This window comes from Suricata suricatta, chromosome 7 (genome assembly GCF_006229205.1).
Source record: "Suricata suricatta isolate VVHF042 chromosome 7, meerkat_22Aug2017_6uvM2_HiC, whole genome shotgun sequence".
Classification (NCBI taxonomy): domain Eukaryota; kingdom Metazoa; phylum Chordata; class Mammalia; order Carnivora; family Herpestidae; genus Suricata; species Suricata suricatta.
Genome location: NC_043706.1, coordinates 33,961,906 through 33,983,698, shown reverse-complemented (window position 1 = coordinate 33,983,698; position 21,793 = coordinate 33,961,906). Strand labels below are relative to the sequence as shown.

At 41.5% G+C, this 21,793-nt stretch overlaps 1 protein-coding gene across 4 annotated transcripts in view; it reads right to left on the bottom strand.

Annotated features, from left to right (window-relative positions):
- Window positions 1-749: 749 nt before the first annotated feature.
- Window positions 750-21,793, bottom strand: part of KCTD20 (potassium channel tetramerization domain containing 20) — a 35,826-nt gene continuing 14,782 nt past the window's right edge. For 3 of the 4 annotated variants that reach the window (XM_029943345.1, XM_029943344.1, XM_029943346.1), the window contains 7 exons: window positions 15,323-15,528; window positions 12,539-12,812; window positions 9,674-9,776; window positions 9,179-9,299; window positions 7,517-7,714; window positions 5,652-5,762; window positions 750-4,349 (listed from right to left, as the gene is read on the bottom strand). In XM_029943345.1, coding sequence (XP_029799205.1) covers window positions 4,057-4,349; window positions 5,652-5,762; window positions 7,517-7,714; window positions 9,179-9,299; window positions 9,674-9,776; window positions 12,539-12,812; window positions 15,323-15,482 — 1,260 coding nt within the window. In that variant the 5' untranslated portion in view covers window positions 15,483-15,528 and the 3' untranslated portion in view covers window positions 750-4,056. Of the gene's footprint in view, window positions 4,350-5,651; window positions 5,763-7,516; window positions 7,715-9,178; window positions 9,300-9,673; window positions 9,777-12,538; window positions 12,813-15,322; window positions 15,529-21,793 lie in introns of those variants that run through there. The other variant, XM_029943347.1, reaches the window with a different exon arrangement.

The following is a 21,793-nucleotide window of genomic DNA, read 5'->3' as shown; positions in this document are numbered from 1 at the left end:
TGTCACTTCTAGAATCCTCTTGTGAGGTCTCCTCATGGTAAAAACTGGATACACCATCCATCCTTTCGGGTTTCCTGACTGACCTGGACTGCTCAGAGGTCTTCCCCAATGTAAAACCCCCTTGACGAGTGTGTCTGGGTCATTGTGTCCCTGTGGTCCTGCAGTGCTTGGCATAGAGCATACCAACGGGCCACGTCTTCTGGGCGTGTTCTTAGCCTCCAGGCCAATAAAGGCAGGCCTGCTAGGGAGGTGCTGGCCTTAGCCCCCTTTTACTTCTATCACCGGTAAGCTCCAGGGCCAAGTGAGCTGAGGAAACTCCACAGACCCCAGCCTGAAGGAAGGCCACACGGCAGAGGCCCGAGGAGGAGGGGGCAGCTCTGCACCGGAGCTCCCAGGGACCTTTCATTCCTGCCATGGTTCCTGTTTTAAACCAAAACCAGAATATGGAAATCCGTGAGTTCTCTTACCTTTCATCTTACATTTGGCTTTGTGGGGTCCTACTTGGTTGGATTTGAGGATTCAGGAAGTCCTGAATTCAAGTTAACAGGAATTCAAGAAGGCAGACTCTCAGGGTTCTGGAAACCTCCAAGTTACAAAGAAATAGGGCAGGAAAGGTGCACACAAGCTCAAAGTGACCCTACGGCACCAGAGGAGAGAGAGAGACTGTTCTGGGCAGACAAGGTACTACTTTCAGTCCCTTAATTTAACATCCTGACTTCCGACTATTTTCTGCTAAAAAACAACGTGGACACAAATGATAATATTTTATTATAGAAAAAGCATCCCAAATACAGGATTTCGTAAACACTGGTCGGTGAACAAGTGCAACTTTTAGAGTAAATACAAAGTAAAGAGGTAAAACCTATAAGCATTTGCCTTTAAGAGAAAAAGTACTGTTCTTCTGCAGAGGTGATCCCACCCAGAGCACGAATGTGGCTCCTTCTCTACCAGTGAAGGCATCAGATTCCCTTTCTGAACTTATGCCCATTTGAACAATCTCAAAATAATGGCAAGAAGTGGCACTGAATAAATATTACTAAAATCCCTTGATTCTTAACTTTCTATTGACTTGATAAAAAAGATTCCATATCACACTTTGACAGTTTGAATTAAAAAGCCTGTGCTCTGATTGTTTTCTGCAAATACATTCACCCTTCCTGGGCTTATTCCACAGGATTTTCATAGACTTGTAGATATTAGATATCGTACTGGTCTCTTGGAATTTAACTTAAAATAATATTGGCTGTTACAAATTGTGCAGTAAATCTAGCTAGTTTCTAGCTCCCTTACCACTCTTGCTGTCTTTTTTTTTTTTTTCAATACTTTTCCTCCACGTTGGAGAAACCATTAATCTCACCAGACACATTTTAACATTCTTTGCCCAACTCTCCAGCTCAAGGCCAAAGGTTTCCTAGTCAATGACACAGGATCATGATGCATTAACGATTCAGATTCTAATCCTCAAATTCAGGGTTAGCTTGGCTTGCTGAGATACCTCTGAGGAAGTCTGAGCAAGACCATCTTATGAAGGTGGTTCTGTAGAAGCAGCCTGGCTTACTTATTTAGGCACTTAGAAAAAAACAAACACCAAACCTGAGTTCCACCTCTATCAGAAATACCTCTTACCCAGCTGGCCAGTAATGGACCCTGAAGGGAATGACGACGGCAACCCAGCCACTGTCCCTGCAGGGACGGCATGGTCCTGCCACTGTGGAATGTCCTGGCCCCAGGAACAAGCAGCTATGGCTATGGGGAGCCACCAAATTACAGTGATGCTGAGCTCCAGGCTGGGAGGGTGGGGTGCAGACAAAACCTCCTCCTCCACACAAAGGGATCTGTAAGCCCCGCTTTTCCCTTTGTCACCACGGCATCTAAGGACACTGGCAGATTCAACTATACAGGTTTACAAATCTCATATGCTTTTGGTTCACCCCATAGGTTGGAGCCAAAAGCACATTAACCTAATCTGGGGGAGAAAAACCTACTTCTGGAAAGCCTGAGGAAATTCCTCACTCACACAGAACCAAGTGTTAAGCACATGCCACACTTTCCTACCTGGCCGTTTACCTGGGCAGGAACTACAGAGTTTTAGAGTATTTGCTCCGGCATGTTCACACTTAAATGTGAATTCATTAAGCTGTATAACACAGGTTATACTTATCAGACTACACAGTTAATTCAAACCTCCTCTGTGATGGCATGAAAGTCAGCTGATCAGCATAAAGGAAGCACCATTAAACAATTATCCAGGCTGGTCAATTAGTGGGTATGAATGTAGTACTGGTAAGGTCAAAGCCAAACCTGACAAATGAGTCCATGAGTTTCACAGACCTAAAAGTACCCTCTGGCTACAAAAAACACTAACCTTAAACTTTAACCCTTGACATCAGCCTTACAAATTGGATGCCAGTGGTAGTCAGAACTCTGTAGGTGGGAGATGGCTCAGTTCAACCCCTTACTACTACTTTTTCCCACCTGAGGTGTGAACAGAGAATTTATTTCCACTGTGCTGCTGGTCACATGCACAGAGAACACACTTCTTAAGAAATTTTTGTTCTTAAAGCCTGGAGAGAGCAGCTTTTGACATCCATCTGACTTTACTTTTGGAGGACTAGGACTAGGGCAGTCATAAAATGGGATCCTATGGGAATGGAATTTAAGAAAACTAGTCACGTTATCTTAAAGAGCTTGAAGGAAACTATGTACCTCTTTGAAATTTGTGATGAGTAAAGGTTCTGGGTAGGTGATAAGAAAACCAACCTTTACCACAAAATGGGAAACTATCCCCAGACGCTTAACATCTGGCTCTAGGCCTGAAGTTTAGCTCTGCTAATAGCCATGGGGACATGAGGGGAAAATGGTTCAGTACTTGGGGGGAGTGATCTTGGTTGTCCCACACCACGCATCAACACAGAACCAGCAGATCCAAACAAAATTACTAGGCGCAGTATCATTTCAACTCATCCTTTCTTTGGGGATGACAGCAGCATGGTTTCTTTACGCAGCGTGAGCAGTGTAATTGGTTACTTCAAAAACAAGTATCCTGATATCAAAAAAAAAAATTCATAGTATGAAAAGAATATACAAAGAAAAATCCTGCATTGGGACAAAGATTCTGAGGTGATGTTTCCCCACACAACTTCACCCCAAGTGCCCCGTTCTCTGGGCTTTTATGTCTTTCCACTGAGAAACAAGCACTTGTGAGAAATCTGTTTCTCTCCTGAAAGCCTTTACAGTTTCCCAGTCACACCCACAGCAGGGTGCTGCCCCAGGATGAAGGCCTACGGCTTCACGAGCCAGGATAATCAAAGTGGCTTGCTCTGGAGAGGTTCTCCTACTTGAGTTGTGCATTTCATTCCAAATAACTGATTTGTGTAGGCTCAAAACCCCTGAACCTAAAAAGGTTTCATAAACATTGTCATGCTATTACTGGAGTGCCTGTGGTTTTGAATTATTCATTGTATTAATGAAAAACAAAACTGAACTTAAACTCTTAAAAATTTCCTTTTGGACATTCTGATGAGAGCCTAGGTCTTCCAGATACAATCTGGGCACAGAGGCCACCAAGAATGGCATCTCCATTAAATCCCTAATGAGAATCCCATTAGTCTGGTTGTGGAAGCTAGACACTGTCCCTTTTTAGAGTTTGGTCCTTTTGCTGCTCAGTAATTCATTCATATAAAACAAACAAAACAAAAGCCAAGAACAAAGTATAAAGGATGAGGACTGCTTTGATGAATATGAGGCAACAGGAGTCTTGACTTCCTTTCCTGCTTTTTGCAGTTATGCAAAGACTCATAAACAGCACCAGACCCAAAAATTTCAAGTTACCAGGGCTGCTGCGAAGCTGGTAGCTTATTTACCAGTGAGTGCTTTTCATCCCCTGCCGGAGGCACAGACTTCTCAGTAATGGAAAGGACACACGTTATCTGTGGGAGAAAGGGAAGGGTTGGAGAAGCAGGTCTCCTACGCAGGGTGAGACAGACCACAGGGAGGACTGGCTGTGGGTGTCCTGGACAGAGAGGAGCTCTGAAGAGGGTAGGTCCACAGCTGGCCCTAATCCTGAAAGTCATTAGAAGCCATCTGAGAAAGTGGGGCATTCAGCCGGTCAAGTTCATCCACTTGGGGGGGGTGGTGCATTAATATCTCCTGGTCCTCTAAGACATCTTCTCCAGCAGCTACGAGATTAGTGAGGGATTTGCTTCGGACACACTGGAAATCCACATGGCGACTCTTCCCTTCTTCCTTTTCCCATGACATCTGGATAAAGGGGCGCTGCACATAATTATAGATTACTTCAGACCGGCCACCAGGTCTTCTCTTAATTTTTTCTTTACATGTGGGATAACCTGAAATAAAGCAAAAGAACATGCTCATCACTCCAGGAAATTGCTCACTCCAGTTTCCATACTTTCCGTTCCCTAACCACATCATATTCCTCCCAAATTCAAAGACTGTGCATGAAAACTACTGGATAAACAACCCCGGGACTGTGCTCTTCCAATCACCTACAAGCACACTTCCCACCTATCCAGGTGAGGAGGTCTTATCCCTCAGAAAGGAACTGACAAAAAATCTTATCCCTTCTAATGGCATGGTGAGTAATTTCAGAAGCTACTAGTTTCTGGCAACAATACCACAGAACTACTGCTAAGCCATGGCTAACTCCAGGCCTCTAATTCTACTGTGTAGAGAACACACTGTAGGAGAGGTAGGTAGTTAAGAAGGTGTGTAATGTATATCCTAAAGAAAAAAAACAGGAATGTTGCCTAAAAAATCAGAAAGGCTATTACATGGAAATGGGAGAAATCTTACTCAGAGCAGCTTCAGAGCCTAGAACTAGAAAGAAAACAGGAGAGAGAGGAAGTGATCTACTAGATCTTCTAGAAGAATATTCTAATGGTAGAACAGTTGATGGGCTCCTCTGGGAAATGGAGTCATCCTTATCACCCTGTTCCAGGGGTTTCCAGTGACAAATGAGTGACACAGTGGAAAGAGATTGAACAGATCTCAAAAAATCTCTTCCAACTTGAAATTCCAACCTAAGTGAGACACAGTGAAGATTTGACGGACTCTGGGCAAGACGGAGGCAGCAAGAACACAAAGCACTCCTGGCAGGGTGGCAAAAATAGTGGTGGCGCTCTCTAAGAACCAGTGTCTGACAGCCGTCCATGGAGACCGCCGGCTGGGAGTCACTGCTCGTGATCACTTAAAGCAGTTCTGTCAACACATACAGACATTTCTCAAAGGTATGTGGTAGAAAAAGTTAAAAATTTGAGTCTCCAAGCTACAGTTTTCCAAAGGACCCTTCCAGGTCCCACAAAGACCCCCACACCAAGATGTGGTGGAAGGGCCCTCCCACATGGTGGGCCCGCCAGGGTCCTTCGTCCTCACTGCTCTGTATCCCGAAGCAGGAAGCTGGAACTTATTCCTGCAGCTGCCTTACAGCATTTACAACTAGACAGAAAATGAAAAGGAAATGTAAGGGCAAACAGAAAAAGAGGAATCCTTCAAAGGGGTAGGAATGTGGTTTCCATATGTGCCTATTCTCTAGGTCCTCTGGAAGCTGTTTTAAGGACGTAAGCTATGCCCATAGATACAACCCGCTCCGTGAGCCAAGCGAGCAGTATACTAACTGAGAGGTTTATTACCTTCAATTCCAATGCGAATGTTTTTCAGGCCCCGCTCCTTTAACACTGTTTTAGCAACGTCACGATTCTCAATATATTTGAAGAATCTATAGAGCTTGGAGCTATAAAGAACTGGAAAAAGAAAATTGGGTTAGTCATGGAATGAAGACTTTCAAAAAAGAAGGGAGATGAGCTAACAGAATCAGACTAAGGAAAGGTATACCTGACATGCCAAAAAAAAAAAAAAAATCCAGTAGGATCACAGATTAAATGTTAAGTAATAGATCAAACAGAAGAAACCACACATGAGCAATTTTTATAATCTCAGGGTGTGGAAGACTTCTCTGGGTATGGCACAAAAGCCAGAATCCACAAAATAAAAACTGACACATTCAACTACATAAAAAAAATACAACATCTCTGTGTAGCCAAAGATTTAACAAGACTAAAGCTACAACTGGGAAAAATATCTGCAACTCTTATTACAAAGGGTTAATTTCCTTAATAGAGAGTGGTCACAGAGCTTTCACCAATCACTAAGTAAAAGACTAATAGTCCATTTTATAATGGGAAAGAGGCACAAATAAAGTTACAGAAAAGGAAATTAAAATGGCTCTAAAAACGAAAAGATGGGGAGTCTTGATCATGAAATGAGAAATGCAGATTAAACATTCAAATGAGTTGCAATTTTTTACCTATCATCAGAGTGGCAAAGATAAAAGTTTAATAAAATACTGTTTTGGTGAGGCTGTGGGAAACAAACCTGTCATGTTGTTTTGAGAGTATAACACAGGTCAGCCTTTGTGGAGGAAAACGTGGCAACATTTTTCAAAATAATAAAGGAACAAAGCTTTGGCCCAGAAATTCCATTTCTAGGAAAATTTTTTAAATAAAGCTTTTATTTCTTTAAGCAATCTCTATACCCAACATGGGGCTTGAACTCACAACCTTGAGATCAGAAGTTGCAGGTTCTACAAACTGAGCCAGCCAGGTGCCCCTCTAGGAAGATCATTCTATAGAGATACACATGTGTAAAAAGACTATATTTAAAAGGATATTTAGTGCAGCATCATTTAGAATTTATAGCTTAAGTCAACAACAGAGCTAGTTAAATCAATTACGGCACAGCCATGCAGTGGAATACCATACAGCCGTAAAAAGATGGCGGAAGGTTTTTATGTAAGACACGGTATCGGACAGTCTGTAGAACAGGGTATCATTTGAAAAAAGGAAAAACCATGTATGTAATTTGTTACATACATGCACTGAATACACCTGGGAAGATTAGAAACTGAGAAGGAAAACTGGGTAAGTGAGGCAGGGATAGGATCAAGACTTTTCAATGTATAACCTTTCGTATTTCTGAATTGTTCTCAATTCAAATGGACTTGGGGCGCCTGGGTGGCTCAGTCGGTTAAGCCATCTGACTTTGGCTCAGGTCATGATCTCACAGCTCATGGGTTTGATCCCTGCTTCAGGCTGTGTGCTGACAGCTCAGAGCCTGGAGTCTGCTTCAGATTCTCTGTCTCCCTCTCTCCCTGACCCTCCCCTAATCGTGCTCTGTCTCTCTCTCTCTCTCTCAAAAACAAATTTTAAGAAAAATTTTTTTCAACAAGAGTTAAAAATTAAACAAATGGAGAGATGAATGACACCACCAATTAATGGCCTCAGTATCGCCTCCATATTGCGCAGTATCAGACGCCAGGGACAGGAGTGGGAGGAATAAGTGTCACATAAGCAGCCTAAGAGTAGACGCACATCGATCGTCCAGGTGGGTGTGCGCACTGCCAGCTCAACAGCGTCAGTCACACTGGTTACAGATCGAGCTGCTACTCTGGGCGGCATGTTTCTGCTGAAAACATCTATACCATGCGGGAGGCTCCTACTTTGGGAATATTCCTCCCCCATGGGAGGGGGGTGGTCTTCATCCCAGTCCACAGAATCCTCATCCGTCAGCACGACGATGTGGCACTCTCGCTCCCCTTTCTTGGCACAGCCCACCATGATGGGCAAGATCAGCTCTTCGAGGTAGTGGTCAAACTGCTTGTGGGCACCGTCATTAGACAGCTCATGCAGTAAAGCGCCTGGGGAGAGAAAATGCAGAGATTACTAGAGTGGAAAAGACTGAAGTAATGGCTGCTGTCACGGAGAAGTTTCAGAGGGGCAGCCCATTTTAAAGGCAGAAACTGTCTTGCTTTGAGGTGCTAATTAAGCTGATCTTGTTAAATGTTTCACATCCCATTACTCTCTAACTGCCTCATGTTTAATAATCCCTGAGCATTCTGAACAAGTGTGGTTTTATTAGCTGTACAATGTCAAACCATAAACATTAATTCTGCAAGAGATACAACTGTTGTTTGGGGATGACTCTGTAGTACCTCTTCTGAAGATACTCTGGACCCCAATTTCAGGACCACAGAATAGGAATAATCTAACTTTGATGACACGAAGGGACTTGCTCTAAGTGTGTGCTAGACTCAGGGAAACCACAAGTCTAGAGAGCTTCATGGAATATGCAAGAAAATGTATTATGAATCTCAGAGAATAGTTTTTCAGGAAGGTTAGGAGATGATAAGAAAATGGCGCTTGCAGCCAATAGGTTCTAATCCCAGCTTTAAAGATCAGAGCTGTGAACAAGCTAATTTCCTAGTCTCATTTGTTACATGGGGTTATTATCATCCAGCTTTCAGGGCTAACTTGTAAGAATTAAGCAACTTCACAGCTATAAAGCATTTAGTAATCAATAATAATAATGATAAAAATAGAGCGCCTGGGTGGCTCAGTTGGTTAAGCATCTGACTCGTGATCTCAGCTCAGGTCATGATCTCATGGTCCAGGAGATCCAGCCCCACGTGGGGCCCTGCTTGATATTCTTTCTTTCTTTCTTCTCTCTGCCCCTCCCCCATCTGCTCTCTGTCTCAAAATAAACAAACATTAAGGGGCACTTGGGTGGCTCAGTCGTTTAAAGTGTCTGACCTCAGCTCAGGTCATGATCTCACAGTCTGAGTTCGAGCCTTGCATTGGGCCCTGCGCTGACAGCTCAGAGCCTGGAGCCTACTCTGGATTCTGTGTCTCTCCACCACCCCTCTCTGTCCCTCCTCCCACTTGTGTTCTCTCTCAAAAGTAAATAAAAAACATTAAAAGAAAACTAAAAAAAAAAAAAAAAAAAAAAAAGATAAAAATCATTCTAAGAAGAACCTGGCCAATTTATGCTGTTTGGCTTTATGAGGGAAGGCTCACCCATGCCCAAGAATCAGTATCATTATTTATTAAAGAACTGAGACACCAGGTCCTAGGAGGGAAGAAATTAGCTTGGTGACTCACTGGACAAGCCAGATTCAGAACCCAACGCGTGTTCTCTTCGGTTTACCTCCTCACTGCGCTCTGAGGCAGGAGAGGAGAGGCAAGGGGTTAGTATCACAGTATCTGCCTCCGCAGATGGTTTTCATTTTAGGCTTAAAACACTTATTTAGTAATAAAAAGTATCAATTTCAAGCAAACTCAAAGTTCAGCTGCTCAAATGCAGCTGGGAGTGCTCTTGTACTCACTCAGATCTTGACATCGGATAGTGTTGAAGTCAAAGTTAATGCAGAGATAATCACATGTATCTCTAAGGTCTGGAATAGAGATGCCATCCGGACAATTAATGATACCAGTTTTGTAATAATCCTGTAAACCGATTAAAAATAAGATATGTAGGCAAAGAACAAGATGAAAAATTATCTCTTCAACCCCCTATTCTATTCCTGGTTCTGTTAAACTGACAGGATACTAGAACCACCACCAAGCTGGCCGACTTACCAGACGGCAAAGGGCTGGTGGCTCTCCTGGCATGTGTAATCACAACTTGATACCTACTGAGCTTGATACCTGACCGGCAAGGAGCACTTAAAAGTTACATTACCACAAGAGAAAATGAAGAGGGAAAGGGCAATAATGGAACTCCAGACCCGAAAGTCAGTTAACAATTTGTTGGCGGTCTCAAGGCTTCTGACTATGCCTGCCCCTGGGGAAGAGGATGTAACAAAACGGCTCCTACACACCAGCACCGTTCGAAACACAGTTGCACTGATTCCTTCAGCAATCTCATACTCTCCCTTCTCATTGGGCCGGGTGAAGTTGTACTCTCTTCCTGGTCCAAACATTCTGAAAGATACCAGGCAACAATGTTACCGTCTGCAGTCCAGCTGGATTCTTGCGGATGAGCCTGCCCCCTTTACACCTCATTCGGGGACGATTCCATTTCATGTTCCCATCGTTTAAAAACTTATAAATTACAAATACAGTGGTGGGACCCAATCCCTATTGAGAAGCTCCCTCCAGACAGAAAAGGTGGCAGCAATCGCTCCCAGCATTTGAGCGCAAGGAGAGATGAAGCAGCAAGTCCTCCAGGTGCACCTGTGGTGCTTCTGGGACAGACTGAAGCCGGGAAATCGGGAGTGTGCGAGGTTGCCTCTCCAGCCCTCCCCCCACCGAGGGACCCGCCTACACACCGGCAGCTCAAGAAGACAAATGTGTCTTATGGTTCTGACCCTTCCTGTTTCTTTTTTCCCTCAATTAGCATTATCTAGAATGCCAGTCCTCAGTATTTGTTTTGCTGTTCAACATCTAATGTGATAGATGAATCCATAATGGTAGGTGTAGATGTTAAAGTTCTCCCTTTCCTGGAACATTTTGATGCTGGAGTTCTGGGGGCAATGCCCCTCTTCAATCCAAGGAGTAGCTCTAATGATGGGAACTTGAGGTCAAGTAGGCAGGGACAGTAGTTATTAGGCTCATCAGTGGTTTGCCATAGTTCAGAGGGGTCTGCTCTGTCTGCATGAACTCAGAGGTCATGAAGGTACAGGGAGATCTTACTTTTCCTCCCTCCCTCCAGTAAAACCGGCCCCAGGACTTCCATCACTCCCACTGCACGTCTGAGCTGTGGAATGGAAAACCGGAGTGAGGGACAAGGCAGGCAGGCAGGATCTACAGCCAGCCTGACAGGAGTTTCCAACTGGGCCTCCTTGCCATTTCCTTTCTTAAACTGCTGTTCAATGTTCAAAACGGTTACCCTCCACCCTAAATTGGCTGCTTTTCAAAGATCTGAGAAAGATTCCAAATCACATGCTTTTCAAACCACTACTCCATACAGAAGAAATCCATCTTGATAAGTGTCTTCAAAGAATGCTGACATTTTTCTGGAACACTCTGGTTGAAGCCTAGCCAAGACAGCTATGAATCCAAATAGTGAACATGCCATGTAATCCTCCCTTGACATCAGCAGGACCTAAGCTCAGAGTTATCTATCTGGTCGTGGCATGGATTAACATGAATCCATTCACAGTCTCTCAGCTTGTCCCCCTTGGGACTACTGGCCCACACCTGTAAGCTCACTGCCTAGGCTTATACACATGGTATGTAACCTCAGACATGGCAAACCTAAGTAACTCTCAGAACGGAGAACTTCAGCTGATGAACCACCTAGATAAAGAATCAGAGTCTCTTGTCATTGGACAACTCATCCCTAGATTCAAAGAAAGGGCGTCACCCAAGAATCTATTAATCTATTACCTAGAAAATGCTTGCTTGCTTCTCTTGATCAAAACTATTTTCTGAGGCAATCTGTCCCAAGGAGCCAGCCTGCACTGAGGGAACACTAACACTGACTTCGAAGGCGGGGGAGGGAAGTGCAATAGTGTAATGACTCGAAGACTGAGGTCAGGAAGTCAAGCCTGATGAACTACAGGGCCAATTTGGAAAACGATTTAATGTTCTAGTTTAGTCTTTTGTTTGTTTTTGTTCTAGTTTAATTCAGATGTCTGAGAAATACGTAAGTTTAGTTCTGGTCAAAAATGGTTCATCATGAATCTGTATGTTCAAATATAAATATATTTGAATACCATTTCGTCTACAACTCAACAAATGAGTGTGGTCCATTTTGATTTTTACAAAGTCCTGAGTGAGGTTTGATCTTTAAATAAGATTTACTTCGAAGGAGATGAAGAGCCTCAAAAGCCAAGTGGTTGCGTGTATACACAAGTTTATTGTTTTTACTCTTATCCCAATCTGCTCGTCATGTTAAAGTCTGTGGTTGGCCAGAAAGAGAGTCTCCTAACTCCCAGCCCAGGCTCCAAGAAGACTTTCTGGAGAATGCTCCTCCTTGGGAGGCTCTTTCCATTTCCTACACTCTAACCCTAAAATGCCAGATGCAGATGGTAAGACTATCTAGTCTAAAAGCAGCACAGAGAGTGGAACACGAAGAAAAGAGAGCACAATCACGAAACAACAAAACAGCCAGATATAAAGATTTGGCTTTGGAAAACCTGAATAGTGATGGAGGCATTAGAAAATGAAAACACAACCCTGCTGCTAAGCATATAATGGCTGGCAGACAAAATGCTCCTCAGTAAAATGCCTTTGTCCGTATGTCGTGTGGAACACATGCCTAATTCTATCTTTTATTTGAAGAAAAAAGGAAAAACAAACAACAACACAACTTAGATCTCACCATAATTCTAGATCTTTGATGTGGAACTCAAGAGAAGATTATTACTTTTGTGAGTATACGAACTATGGATAATAGAAATCAGGTATCTGACTTCTGCTTTAGAGTGAATTTATTGACGACTAGGGAATGATACTCAGCAGATCATTTTCTGTAACTGACTGCACTCCCTTTTGTGGGGGCTCATTTTACTATACTGGCTTTGTAAAGAAATTAAGTACATCCCTCAAATCATCAACAGATATACAGGTTTTGTTTTTTTTTTTTTTTAAACAAGCGTGCCCTCCATGTCTCACAAAAGTATGAAGGTAGAAAAATAAGCTATCAGTGCTGCTTTTCCTCATTATAGTGCAAGATAAACAGCAGGTATTTCTACTCATAGAGAACAGACTGAATTTGGAAGGGAATTATCATCAATTACCTTCCCAACATGGTATCCGGATGAGCAGTGAAAATTTGTGGATTCACAACAAAACGTGTGCCATCTACAAGAAGTGTCACTTTCTCTGGCGCCAGGGAATGAACGTTACTGCCAAAGCCCACAGTGCCGTTTCCAAATCGTTCTGGAGCCATAAAGGGTTCATGGTTCCGTTTATTTCCATTTTGGAAGCAGGTGCCTTTGATGTCTTCGGGAAGTGGCATTATGTGAGGGAACTGAAGATTTGCTGGCTGAGAGGCATAGTCAAGTGAAAGGTCTAAAAGATCATACAAACAAACCAAAATAACTTGACAGCAAAAAGGCTTGGGGGAAAAATTAACCTGCTCTTCTTTAAAAAAACCAATACCCACCACCCTGAAATTTTTAGGTGTTCACAAGCAAAAGACTCTTGCCTCGAACAAATAAAGGAAAAATAAACTAGAGACTCATATTGGCTCTCCCCGAGCTTTTTTCTAGGTTTGTATGTTGGGAAGGAGAGAATGAAGGCAATGCCTACATTCTACAATAAAATGATTTTAAAAATTTAAAGTAAACTACAAGTATGGCTTAAGAAAGTTTAAACACTAAAGAATTACTGTGGACAACCAGCAAGGCCCTACCACGCTCCACACCCTCCTTTACTTCTGTTTCTACTTCTAGCTTTAAATAATACTCTTATATTTACTGTTTTTTGTTTTTAAAGGAAACTGCTGCCTCTGTATGCAAAAAGTATTCATTTTCCACCTTCAAAAATTTCTAAATGTTTCTAAATTTTACTTCCTAGAAGAGCTGATAGTCTTTAATTGTCTAATGAATTACTTCTGCTAGAAATTCACAAAAAATGTATTTTCACTATGCACAGAAGAATCCTAACACTGCCAGCACCATTTTTTGAATAGGCAAGTCTTGCCCCTGGCAGAAAGGTTCCAGTGCAAGTGGTCTAGGTTTAGAATTCATTCCTGGAATGTCAGTTTTCTGTCCTAGTATCACCAAAGAGTTATTTTCTTTAAGTAATTTATTTAATTTTCCTAACCTTGTTCATTTCTGTAAAATGAAAATAATGTTCACTCCACCTCCCTCACAGGATTAATCATCAACTGAAATGAAGTATGTGAGAGCACTTCAAGGTGTGTTCATACTGTATCATGCAAAAAAGGCTTAAAACTAAATGCTGGAGCTGAAATCTGAACGTACACAGAAGACAATCAGGGGAGAGGATGTATAGAGGATTACCATAGGATTCTTTTAAACTGGCAGTTCTCCTAATATGTTTTAAATTTTAAAAGAGTTTTTTTAAGGAAAAATTTCAAACATACCGAAGGACAGAGTTAACAAAATGCATATCCTGACACCTAGATTTGACAAGCTTAATTAAGACTCTTCTACATTTTCTTCAAACCTCCCATTCCTCATGTACTTCGTACACAATAATTCAAGAACATGATTACTGCCCATGACCTCTGGGAAATTAGTCTGATTTGGGGCACTTAGATAACCAAATAAATTGTGAGCTAGAGAATACTCACCACCACCCCCCTACCCCATTTGCTTCTAGAGAAAAAGAAATCAAAATCTAGATTGAGGATTCACACCTATGCTTTTGCCAAATTTTCAGCGTGGCCCTGTGTTTGCATACCAAGAGCCAAGCTTCCACATCATCCACAGGCAAACTTATAGCAAGAAACACTTTAATCACCAGGACAGGCTTTCGCATTCAAAGTGCTGTTCTAAAAAAAAAATGAAAGTAGGTACCTACATCACGAATGCAGATTTTTAGACAGCCCCCCACCCCCCAGCAATGAAGCAATTCAATTTGGGCTGATTCCTGAAGGACACCTCAAGTTCCTCCCAGGATAAATGAATAAGCAGGAGGAGAGACTCGCTGTGCAAAATTCCCCCTTATAGTACACTCTAGGATGGCAGGCACACTCCGCTCCTCTGACAGCTGACATATCTAGAAGAGCACAGCTCTGGTCAGAAAGATGCAGGTTCAAATCCCAGTTCCCTTCCTCCTAGCGGTGGGAACCAGAACAAGTTTCCTAAGCTTCTGAAGCCTCAGTTTCCTCATCTATACAAGGATTAATTGAAGCAGGGATCAGCAAACTTTCTGTAAAGACCAGAAGGTAAATATTTTGGGCTTTGTGGGTCATGGTCTCTGCCACTAGCAGGAAAGGAGCCAAAGACCATAGGTAAACAAACAGGCATCATGTAAACATGATGGCTGTTATTTTAAAATCTTATTTACAAAAACAGGCAATGGTCTAGATTTGCCACCCTTTACCACAAAAAAAATGTATGTGACGTTCCTAGCACAGTGAGCACTTGATAAACAGTAAATGATATTATTAGTGTTGCCACTGTCTTTATTAAAAATTAAGAAGAACCTAACAGTTTATCAAGAGTCTGCACATCCATTAACTGAAAAGTCTTTTATTCTTGTGAAGTAAGAAGATGGTAAATATCCCTGTTTTCCAGATTAAGAAAGCAAGGCCCAGGAAGATTAAAGAGCTCATCCATGGTTACAGATGACGGTAACAGCTAGAATTTGAATTTGTCTTCCGACTCCTAATCCATGACAATTTTTCTTATACTATCACTGCCACGTTAGATGTGCTGAACTGATTAAGTGATTTATTATTACAGTCAGCTATATAGAATTGTGATACGTAAGCTAAGCCAATTAGCTGGATATTTTCTTTACGGAAAGAACATGTATGCCTTCTGGGTAGAGTGGATGCTCAGGTGTGGGAAAGCCCTCCAAATGCAGCCAAGATCTAAGCGCCATACCATCACTCCTGGGGCCTAGAGGATAAGGAAGGTTCTGAAGACCAGAAGATGCCAGGCTATTTGTTTCTTTCTCTTGTGCTGCCGCTGGGCTTTCCTCTGTCAGGCAGCCAGCCTCCTGCCGCAATACCCTGTCGCTCTCGCTGCCACGGTGAACATTCATCCTTGGATTCTGTATCCTGAGCGGTCTGCTTGGCCAGAAAAGAATCCTGGAAAACAGGAATATGCAGGATTTAGAAGGCTCTCAAAACAGGTTTCCAAGGACTTCCAAGGCAAGAAAGCCAAACTAGAAAACTCCTCAAAAGCTCTCAGTCTTGTTCTGAGAAAAAAATGACATCTTAAACATTTCTGCAATTTTATACTGACAGGAATTGAGCTTATTTAAATGGTCTTTATCAAATCACTAAGAATATAAGAATGTTGATAAACTTGTTACTTGGGAGTAATTTTAAGCTGCATCTAAAAACAGAGATCAAATCCACAATTCTGGCCACAATCTTCATCAACTGTACAAAGAAATGGTAGTGCAATAATTTGGTGGTGTTTATAATCACAGACAAAAAGAGGAGAAGAACCCAACTGGTCAGACAAAGAAAACCTGCCCACATATCAAAAAACAATTGAGACACATATGTTCCTGCAACAATTAAGCACTAGGAAACAGAAACAATCAACAACCATAATACTCATGGAAGAGTTGAAACAAGAAGTCACCCGCACGAAAAAGAGCAAAATTTGACTTTGCAGTGCTCGAGTTCTTCTTTATAAGTTCTTCCTTTCACTTGCTGTACCTTATCCTCAGCCCTCGCCCCCACCTCAAGATTCCATGAAGATGTCACTGGCGATAAGGCTAACTCTGCCCCAAGCAGTGCTCAGTCACGACAAAGAACACATAAAGAGCCACTGCCGTGTGCAAGGGATTTGCTGATCAGGCAGAAGTGGGGGTGGGGGGACTGTTTTGGAGGCTTCATACCTTTCTTCCAGAAAATCTGCCCTGCAGCCCTTCCATCCTTGGGGGATGCCCAGCTGCTCGAAACATTTCTGAAGTTCACCCTGCTTATTAGCACTTTCCATTTATACAGTACTGATTTCCACTTGGTGTTCCGGTAAAGAATCCTCTTATGTCACTACCAATTTTTATGAAAATGGACTGCAGTTTAACACCAGGTCAGGAAGAAGTTAGGTCACTGAAGGCAGTAATATGTAGAGGTTAAAACAGATCCCCAGGAACTGGTAAAGTCAAATAAAACCACCACTGCTCTCAAGTTTGATTCAGAAAGGTCAAAATCAGGTCTACAGAACAGGAATAAGAAAATGATATGGAACTGGAAAGAGCATTACTGCCAACAATGAAAAGGGGGTTTGCTTCTGTAAGCTTAACAGGTTTTGAACAGCAGTGTTTCACTCAGCAGGACAGATACTGCTTCTCAGCTCTTCTACTAGCGGCTCAAGAACCAAGTTCAAACTTCTCTTTGTTGCTCTCCTAAAGAACTCTTGGATCAAACACAATGAGGCGGAATAAATCTCTCTCTTGAGAATTTGCACAGACTACACTGTATAAATTACTTCACTTATTCCTTAAAATGTGTGAATAGTCACATTATAATGGAATAGTTTGAAAACAGTCTCTTCCTAGTCTACAGAATCGGGGCTCAATATGCAGTTTGACTTGTATACAATGAAATGAATTAATACACAGAGAGATGGAACTGATACTTAGCAAGTTAGGCATCTCCAGTGACGGAAAAAATAGCCCTCACTTAACAGGCATTTTACTTGCATTTAATTTTTCTTACAAATAACACATGAATATTTCCCTTCTTAAAAAGGATGCTTTGATCATCATCCCCAATCCCAATCACTTCTCCATATCACAGCTTGCTTGGCATGAATGCTTTGACTTTATAAAAATGAATTTCTACTCTACAGATATACTGGTAAAAGCATATGGTTTTAAAAGAGCACACAAACTATATACTACGCATGCATCATTCTCATTCTGTAATGTTTCTCTAAATTACTCTTCTTGAGATGCATCCATGCTGAAAGATCAAGATCTGGTTCATTCCTTCTCCTTTTTTTTTTTTTTTTTTGAGAGAGAGAGAGAGAGAGAGAGAGAGAGAGAGAGAGATAGCCAGGGGGGGAGGGGTAGGCGGAGAGACCAGAGGGGGAGGGGGAGAAAGAGAACATTGAGCATGGAACCTGACAGGTTAGATCCCACTGGAAAGAATCCAGTTTACAGACTTCTCCCAAATGTATTTGGCGTCAAAATGCCTTTTTTCAAGAAATCATCTCAGGATTAATGCTTAGTGGAACACACTAAGAAATTACCTAATGCAACATTTCCCAAAGTCTCCTATGAATGAATTCCTCTATACTCCTAGAATGACAGAACAAAATGCTCTTAAACCTTGAAACCTGAAAATTTAACTGACACCAAATTCTTCAACATACATCAGAGCAACCACTTTAAACATAGTCCCCCCCCCCCCCCCCCGCCTTCCAGGACAGGTGTTTCACTCAACTTTGAATTTATTTTAGTGCCTATCATGGTTCAATTCTGTAACCATCCCCCAAATAAATCTTGGTCCTTAGAATAAATCTAAGGAAAAATAAAATAAAAAATAAATAAGCAAAGCACTTCAATAATATAGTCTCTACTGCTACAAAGTAACGTTCTTTGGCCAAAACGCAATCCTAAAAGTCAGAGCAGAGCAACATACAATTATGAAAACTAAAGATCATGACATTCCTGGCATACTTAACAGTAACTGAAGAGACTGCTTCAGAAAAGAACTAGGAGTCAGAAATATATTAATAACAGAATTCAGACTATATAGCCATTAAGCAGAGAAAACTTAACATCCAGCAAGCCAGATGAAGCTTACTTCCACACAGCATGTGAAAGCATTTTTATACACTCTAAAGAGCTATGCAAATATATTTATTATTTAGATCACAGACCTCCAATGAAGGCCCATTCTCTGTTAAGTCTTGATTCTGCTGATCTGGAACAGCAAAACCATTAAGCATCATCATCTGCCATCTTGGAAAATTTACATACTATCTTTGATAGTGGAATTATCACCACATGTTCCTTGCACCTTAAAACGGGCACACCAGTTTCTCCCTAGAACATAATCATTTCAAGTATTAATCCAAAATAACCTCTAGATAATACGTCTATGTATTTTCTTCTTACTTGCAATTTCCTCTAACCAATTATTTCTGAAGAATATAAGATAATTACATGGATCACTGTGCCACTGAATTCAATAATATCTTGCCACTGAATTACTCAGACTTTTAAAATCTAGTTTTAAGGTGGCTAGGGGCAAACAACCCTAATATGGATCCATCTCAAAAGCATAATGCTTTTAGACAACAGTCTGAAATGGTACAATGGTATGATTTTTTTTTTAAATTTAGTTTTGAGAGCATGAAAGCGTGTGTGTGCAAGCAGGAGAAGGGCAGAGAGAGGGAAGAGAGAGAATCCTAAGCAGGCTCTGCACCTTCAGTGCAGAAGCCCAACAGGGGCTCAATCTCATAAACCAGATGACCTGAGCTGACCTGACTTAGACTTAAGAGTCAGACTTAACCAGACTGAGCATTTCAGGCACCCCAAAAAAGTATGGACTTTTAAAAGGGAGCGTCTTTTTTTTTTTTTTAACTTCAGAGTAAGCTGGGTGGTGATACGGTAGAATGCCACAGAATTTGCTACATAAACCAATCTACCCTTCATCTGTACTCTAGAAATCAGATTTAGAAAGTAATTACATTTTTGCCAAGCCTTCTTCCAAACAAATCCGTCTTTTCTGTCCGTTCTCATGTAAAAATCACTACATTCCTTTAACTATTTTAATCACCTAGTTCCATTATACTAGACCTAGTTACACCTGGTCTAGTTAAATTATGTTTTTCATAACTCTGCTAATGTTTTCTATTAAAGGTGAACAGGTTTTCCATTTTGCTTCACATGTATTCTCAAGGGATAGCCAGAAGGCTAATGGTGAGGGCAGGGCGAGACACAAGAGGTAAAAGATAATCTAAAATGTCTATATGATTACCTTCTAAGATATTATTATTATTATTTTTTTAAATGTTTTATTTATTTTTGATACAGAGAGAGACAGAGCATGAGAGGGGGAGGGGCAGAGAGAGAAGGAGACACAGAACCGGAAGCAGGCTCCAGGCCCTGAGCTAGCTGTCAGCACAGAGCCTGACGCGGGGCTCGAACCCACAAACGTGAGATCTGACCTGAGCCGAAGTCGGAGGCTTAACCGACTGAGTCACCCAGGCGCCCCTAAGATATTATTAACTAGCAGCAAAGAGGCAGCCATTTTCAGAAGGTGCTCTGGATATATATATTATTTTTTTCCCCCCGAAGTTTTTATTTACTTATTTATTTAGAGAGAGAGAGAGAGAGAGAGAGAGAGCGTGCGCGCATGCCGGGGAGGGGCACAGAGGCAGAGACAGAGAATCCCAAGCAGGCTCTGCACTCTCAGTGCAGAGCTGAAATCAAGAGTCAAATGCTTAACCGACTGAGCCACCTAGATACCCCTCCAGGTATATATATTTTTAAACAAATTCTATTGAACTTTTCTGTCATGTTCTATTCACTCCCTTTCCAAGTATGACCTTAATGTTTCAATCTTAGAAGAAACCGAGTCTTCTATTTAAGGACGTCTGGTTTTCCTTTCTCCAGATTATTTCTAAAAATACTGAGTAAGACCATTCCAGTATTAAGCCCATAAAAAATCCATTCTTAACATTCTAAATTTCAGGTTTCCTTACAATGTTTCTCAACCCATAATAATTAAGCTATTTACACGAGCAAAGAGACCCCTGGTAGTAAATTATTTCCACTGGGTCCTCCCTTCACACGTACCTCCTCATGGGACTCATGTGCCTCATCCCTTCACATGTAACTCTGGCAGACTGGGGAAGCATGAATAACTTCTCAGAGATCTCCTGCTACATTTCTCTCCAAGTACGATCCTCCATTCTACTTTTTATAACTGTGGCCCTATGCAGGTTCCTAAATCAGAGTCTCAACTTCCTCACTGGTCAGGAAGGAAATAACCACTAACCACACAGGGTTGATATAAGGAGTAAGACAAGCGCTTAGTATAATGCCTGGCATGTAACATTCAATAAATGTTGATTATTGCTTTATTCCCAAATCAGGAAGTCTACAAAGAAATCTTACAAACCTAATCTTATTTGGTACTGAAAACAACCCCAGGAGAGTTACTTTAATTATCCTCACTCAAACTGCAGCTGGGGATGGGAATCAAGCTTTAGAGAGGTTAGCAATTTGCCGCAAATTGTAACTCTAGCTAAGAGGCAAAGGTAAATTCTAACCTTAGGTTCTTGGATTCCCATATTCTTTCCATCCAATCTTACTGCTTCCCCCGCACTGTCTTGTCTTTCATCCATTACTGATTATAGACCTACTGTTTGTCACAAATGAAAGAGAAAGCCAGTAATATTCAGGGTCATAGCAGCTGTTCTTACCCTGTAGGGTTATGGTCGTAATGGAAGAATCCTGTGACAGAATGGTTACATTTTTCCATGAAATAGCATTATTAGTATTTCACTACATATATAAGCCATAAGTAGTCACTGAAAAAATTTCAGTCAATGTAGAAAGATATAAATACTTTAAAAATCAACAAAGCTGTGGTGAACTCTTTGCACATGTTACCTCTGGGCATCTTCCCAGTATATTCTTGGAATAAACACCTATAAGTAAAACTGATATGGAAAAAGGTAAATAATTTTTAAGTTTTGATAGGAACTGCCAGACTATCCTCTATAAATATGCCAGTTTAAGCTCTTTCCAGCAGCACGGAGCACCCATTCTCCAGAACTCTAACAGTGTGTGTTTTCTTCATCTTTGCTAATTTGATAAATTACATTAAAATGAGCTATCATAGTTCACTTAATATTTTCATCAATACTTCTAAAATTTCACCTTTCATAGCCTTCAAAGTTTTGGATGGGTGGGGAAAGACAACCATGCTGGGTATTAGGTAATAGCTGCGATTTATTCATATCCAGTTTGTCAAGCTTGACTAGAATCACTGGATGTTTTCCATAAACATCTCCCTGGATGTCCCTGAGAGAACAAGGTATAATCATAAAAGACCACCCGCAAGATAAGCAAAGCAGGTTCTGGTTTTGGCTTCATCATTAACCAGCTATGTGACCAAACATTCTACATGCTTCCCGGTTTTCATCCATAGAAACAGGATATCTGCCATTACTGTTAGACAAACCTTTCTCAAACACTTGCATGGAAAAGCTCTCAAAAATCACAAAGCACTATACAAAAGGCAGGCAAATATATGTGGAGCCTGGTATAAATCTCCCTTATACAACTGCATAGTTACCATTTTTTAGCTCTCTAAGCTCATCATACTCACCCCCCACTTTTAAATATACTTATTATGTTCTGACTATTGTATGGTT